Genomic DNA, 5,577 nt, shown 5'->3' on the forward strand with positions numbered 1-5,577 from the left:
GGAGAAGGTTTGATAATAGTGTGACATCGGATGATGGTGAGGGTTCTGAGCATAAAAGGAGGAAGTGCTAGCGCCATGCAAAATAGAGAAGCCAGTGAGCGCTTTTTATGAATTAGTAGTATAATTTTCCTTTACTACAGATCCTAGGTGTTTTATCTTTAATGTTCATCCATTAATTAGTCTACTTTGTATCTTTAAAACGTCAGCGAACTTTTAAATATTTAAATATTATTTTCTCATGCTAATAAGGCATGCTTCGAATAGGGATCGTCTATAACAAGGTATGGAATATGATACACTAGCATGCATTACTGTTATTTCTGTATCACAGTAAGAAATGTTCATCTTATTTGTCCAAGATTGTTGCGGGGTTGTTTCATATTTTTGCAGTATAGCATGTTTGTTGCATTTATTACCTGAATCTTCGACTTCTGTATTTTTGTTCACCTTCTACATTGACAAAACATGTATGAGCATAAGAACTAAATGAGGTCCAAGAACAAAAAAGAATCTAAGCCGAGTCAGGAACTAAGTTCTCACTCATTCTTTTCCGGCTACCTGTTGCAATCAATTACCTTATATGTTACGTTCCAATTTTGCACCTATGTTCAGTTACTTTATTTTTTATACTTTCATAAATCTTATCTTTGATTGATCGACTTCCGGATTATGTTTTTATAAACCAAACCTCTAAAGCAATCTTGTAGGGGTTGTCTGCACCAACTTGGCCTTGATCAGTTTTCAGCATCCCCAAAAGGGTACACACAAGAACAGTGGTGAAATTCCAGTTTTCTAAACCAAGTGAACAACCTTACCAAATGTCACAGGTTCGCAACACCCAAATGCTACAGCTAACTTGACAATGGCAACTATGCTCCGCATCACAATTTCAGCCAACTCGCACTTAGCCAATAATTCACCTTCTTGACTAATTCTCTATTCATCCATACTAAATAAAGGTTCTGCTCACAAATCTTCCAAGCCTTCAATCAAATGCACACACTCCGCTTGATGCATAAACAATAAGCCAAAACCAAAGGGAAATATGCACCAACATAGCTTTTCTTAAATCAGGCCTTAGCCTTTTTATTTATTGCACAATTAGGGTTACACACTCTTCTTGTTCCGGATTACCCAATCCCTTCGCAAGATCAGGCTTATATAGCCTTACAAAAAGCTATCTACAAGTAACTGCAAGCAGTTACAGATTTACTTTACATGTGGCAGTTAGCTAACTGTGCCAACCTTTCCAAACTGCTCACTAAGCCAAACGGGACCTTCCTATCAGTTAAGAAAGAATAAAGCAAACCCACTCTCGTGTAACCAACTCTAAACTGTCGAGGCCATGTGCCCTGCACATGCCATCCCGCCTCGTTGCATGATGACCGCATCTGCCAGCCAAATGTAGCGTCATCACGGTTGTGCATCATTCTTCCAATGATGCAAGTGTGTCAATGCAAGTCTTGCTAGCATGCCTGCACGCCTCATGCATACAGGTAACGTGCCAAACTCATTTGGCATCTCTTGATGCTAATCTCGCATCTTTGTCCATGTGCAAACCCTGTTTGGCACATCCCACTTCACAACATGCAACTCAGACATGCCACTCCGCATATCTGACTTTGGCCAAGCCACTGATGATGCATCATCATTATGCATCTTCACTTGGCCACTTGACAGGCACGTCATAGACCTCCCACACCAGCTGAACTCGACGCCCTCGTTGATTCCTTATGCTGAAGGTAGGCCTGAATTTGTTCTTCAGATTGCCACAATTCTGTATCCTTCTCCCAAGAATTTTCGGAGTCTGGAAACCCTTTCCACTTAACTAGAAAATAAGTTCTCCTATTCTTCTTGCTTTGCCCCATAACTCGATCAGCAAGTATAGCCTCAACTTGCTTCTCGAATTATGATCTGATCACTGGTGGTGCACGCTTCGCTTGTTGTCTCGAAGTATCCAGCAAATCAGGATGGTATTTCTTTAGAAAGATGACATGAAAATAAGGGTGCACTTTCAACCTTTCCGGCAACTTAGGTGTGTAAGCCACCTTACGAACTCTTTCCATCAATTCAAAAGGATCATCATATCTTGGAATTAGGCCTCTATGCACTGTCTTGCTAGAAATCTTCTTCCAAATATGGGGCGTTACCTTTAACAACACCATATCTCCCACCTAAAGTTCCACATCTCTGTGATGTGGAATCAGCATACATCTTCATTCGTCTCTGCACTTTAGCCAAACTATCGCGCGCTTGCTCAGTCTCTGTTTTTGACCTTGCATAACGATAAGCTGCTGGACAGGAACCTTGCTTCTTAGACTTTGGAACCTCATGAGGGGTTAATGGTTGTTAGCATGTCGCTAACTCGAAAGGACTCAGCTCCGTTGCTGAACTCTTGTGCAAATTGTAACAAAATTGGGTTGTATCCATCAACGCCACATTTCCCTGGCTTGACGTCACATAATGACGAAGGTACTCTTCTAACAATGTATTTATCCTCTGTGTCTGACCATCGGTTTGGGTGTGATTGCTAGTAGAAAACTTTAGCTCGGAACCCAGCATTCCAAACAAGGCGGTCCAAAACCTGCCTGTAAACCGTGGGTCTCTATCACTCACAATATCTCGAGGAAGTCCCCAATACTTCACTACATTCTTGAAGAACAGATCCGCTGCAACGTCTGCATTGCAATAATGGGGACAGGGAATGAATGTAGCATACTTCGAAAAGCGATCAACAACGACCATTATCGATCTAAAGCCTTGCACCTTTGGTAACCCGTTAATAAAGTCCATCGACAAGCACTGCCATGACTTGTCTGGAATCGGCAAAGTCTGTAGCAACCCTACTACACTTCTCCTTTCCGTCTTATCCAGTTGAACACTAAGCATGTCTTCACATACAACTCAACATCTTCTTCCATCTTAGGCCAGTAATAGGAACGAGCTATCAAAGCATGCGTTCGTTCCATGCCTGGATGACCAGCCCAAATGGAACCATGTGTCTCTCCCAAGAGTTCCCTTCTCAGTCCACCTGAATTTGGCTCATAAATTCTTCCTCATTTGGCATAAATGACCCCGTCATCTAGCCAATATTGACGAACGATCCTGTCACAGATCTACTTAGTTAGGCGCACACATGCCTGATCATTCTTCGTCTCTTCATTGATTCGAGAGAGAAACTCTTTTTCAATCGTGGTCAGTATTGTCACGTATTCTGCAACCAACTTTCTGCTTAGAACATCTGGCACAGAATTAAGCCTTCCTGGCTTATGCTCGAACTTATAGTCGAACTCGCTCAAAAAGTCAAGCCACCTTGCTTGTTTTGGCGAAAGTTTCTTCTGGATGGAAAAGAACGTAATTGCCACATTATGTGTCCTTATGATGAAATAAGTTCCCAACAGATAATGACGCCACTTTCTTAGGCAATGTATCACTGCCAACATTTTTTTCTTATGCACAGTGTATCTCCCTTCAGCATCGTTAACCTTACGACTCTCGTAAGCCACTGGATGGCCATCTTGTACCAAGACTCCCCTAGATCCCTGCCTGAAGTATCAGTGTGCACTTCAAATGGTAAATCGATGCTAGGCAAGCGAAAACTGGTTCTGTCGAGACCGCTTCCTTTAATGCATCAAATGACCGCTGATACTCATCAGTCCATGCCCATGATTTCTCCTTCCTCGATAAATATGTCAACGAGGCTACTTTCTTTGAATAGCCATCTATGAAACGCCGGTAGTAGTTAGCTAAACCCAAGAAGGAACGAATCTCTCCAAGATTTTTAGGTTCTGTCCAATCCATAATGGCCTCTACCTTTTTATGGTCCATATGTACGCACCTTTGCGATATCACATGGCCAAGGAAAGTAATTGTGGTCTGGGAAAACTCACACTTTTCCTTCTTCACATACAAACTTTCTTCCCTAAGCTTTGCAAACACTTTGTGAAGATGCATCGCATGCTCTTCCAAAGTCTCACTGTAAATGACATAGTCATTTACAAAGCGGTCGATATACTCCGCGAACACATAATTCATCAGGTTGCAAAACGTTGCAGGTGCATTCGTCAATCCGAATGGCATTACACGATATTCAAATGAGCCATACCTGGTTACCATTGCAGTCTTTGGTTCATATCCTTCTACTATGCGCACTTGGTAATACCCTGAGCGCAAATACACCTTGGTGAAGTACTTGGCCTTGGATAATCTATCAAACAAGTCTGCCACTAGCGGAATTGGATACTTGTTCTTCACAGTTTACTTGTTCAAAGCTATATAGTCTACACACATTCAAAGCGATCCATCATGCTTCTTTTGGAACAGAACCGGAGCACCAAATGGAGCTTTAGACGGTTGTATATATCCTGCCTTCAGCAGTTCAGAAATCTACTTGCGCATCTCTTCAAGTTCTAGCGGTGACATACGATATGGTGCTTGCGCATGTGGCCTCTCCCCTGGCACCATCTCTATCATATGATCGATCCTACGCCCCGGTGGTAGCGTCTTAGGTAGTTCTGCAGGCATCGTGTCTAAAAACTCTTCTAAGACCTCAGTTATTCCATCCTCTACTTCCACTACCTTTCCTGGTTTGATCTCAACGAAAACTCCTAGGAAAGTAGCCAAGCCTTGACGTATACCTTCTTTCACCTGAATCGCAAAAAAATATGACTTAAGTATCTTGTATGGTTCTCTTTGTCCCATCACTGGTGTTTATGGGTGAAAATCGTTTCTGCTGATTTTGGTAATTACGGTGAGTGGGTGAGAAACAAAACTAAACCCTAAACAAATGTACTGCACGGGAGTAATTGAGATTCGAGAGATCAATCTATACAAATCTGGCATAAACCAAGAAATGGTCATTCCGAATTTGCTTCGGTCACAAAGAGGAGGAGAAGGGATGGTTTAGGGAGGGAAGCGAAGAGAATGTTGAGACCAGAACGGTTCTGGAAGAGTAGTACTTGACTTGTATCAGAAGGTGAAAATTTTGAGAAAGCTAGCAAAGTTTCCTTTCTGAGTGTTGTATTTCTCCCTGACCAAAAACTTGTTTTTTGGTGGAAATAGGTGAAACCTATTTATACAAGTCCAAGTGCAACGTACTCTAGCCTCGTAAGAAAAGAAACATATGAGTTAAATGGGAAGAGGTGGTAATGCCTGGTATTGATGGAATTTGATGGAATTGATGTTCCATAATGAAAGAGTGTTTCACTATTACTTCCTGCATTTACTAACTGTTTCATTCTTAATACACCGTCTTGAAACGGGCATTTGTATATGTCGTACGCTGTAAACCGCCAAACCAAAACCCTAAAGAGCATCCCCCAGTTTATGACATGTATTGATGTCTCGACTGTTTTCGTGGAAAACATGTAGCATGTCGTTGGTGTTTGATAAGCTGAGTTTGAGAGACATGCCGGCTCAGTGGCGACCTTTCACGGTCGAGATTTTGTATCTTAAGAGGAATCGTGGCCTTTGATGTAGGCGCGGCATGCCAAAGTGCAGGGGTTGCATGGCATGTGCCAATGGCATGTGTGGCATGCCTTGGCCTTGGTTTGCACGACTTGGCATGCCAGGTTGCAA

At 42.3% G+C, this 5,577-nt stretch overlaps 1 protein-coding gene across 1 annotated transcript; it reads right to left on the reverse strand.

Moving 5' to 3' along the window:
• Positions 1–3,534: 3,534 nt before the first annotated feature.
• Positions 3,535–4,116, reverse strand: LOC113340762 (uncharacterized mitochondrial protein AtMg00860-like). Its single transcript, XM_026585835.1, has one exon. It carries the CDS (start codon positions 4,114–4,116, stop codon positions 3,535–3,537), a length of 582 nt encoding a protein of 193 aa, XP_026441620.1.
• Between the last annotated feature and the right edge of the window lie 1,461 nt (positions 4,117–5,577).

Source organism: Papaver somniferum, unplaced genomic scaffold (genome assembly GCF_003573695.1).
Source record: "Papaver somniferum cultivar HN1 unplaced genomic scaffold, ASM357369v1 unplaced-scaffold_23, whole genome shotgun sequence".
Classification (NCBI taxonomy): Eukaryota; Viridiplantae; Streptophyta; class Magnoliopsida; order Ranunculales; family Papaveraceae; genus Papaver; species Papaver somniferum.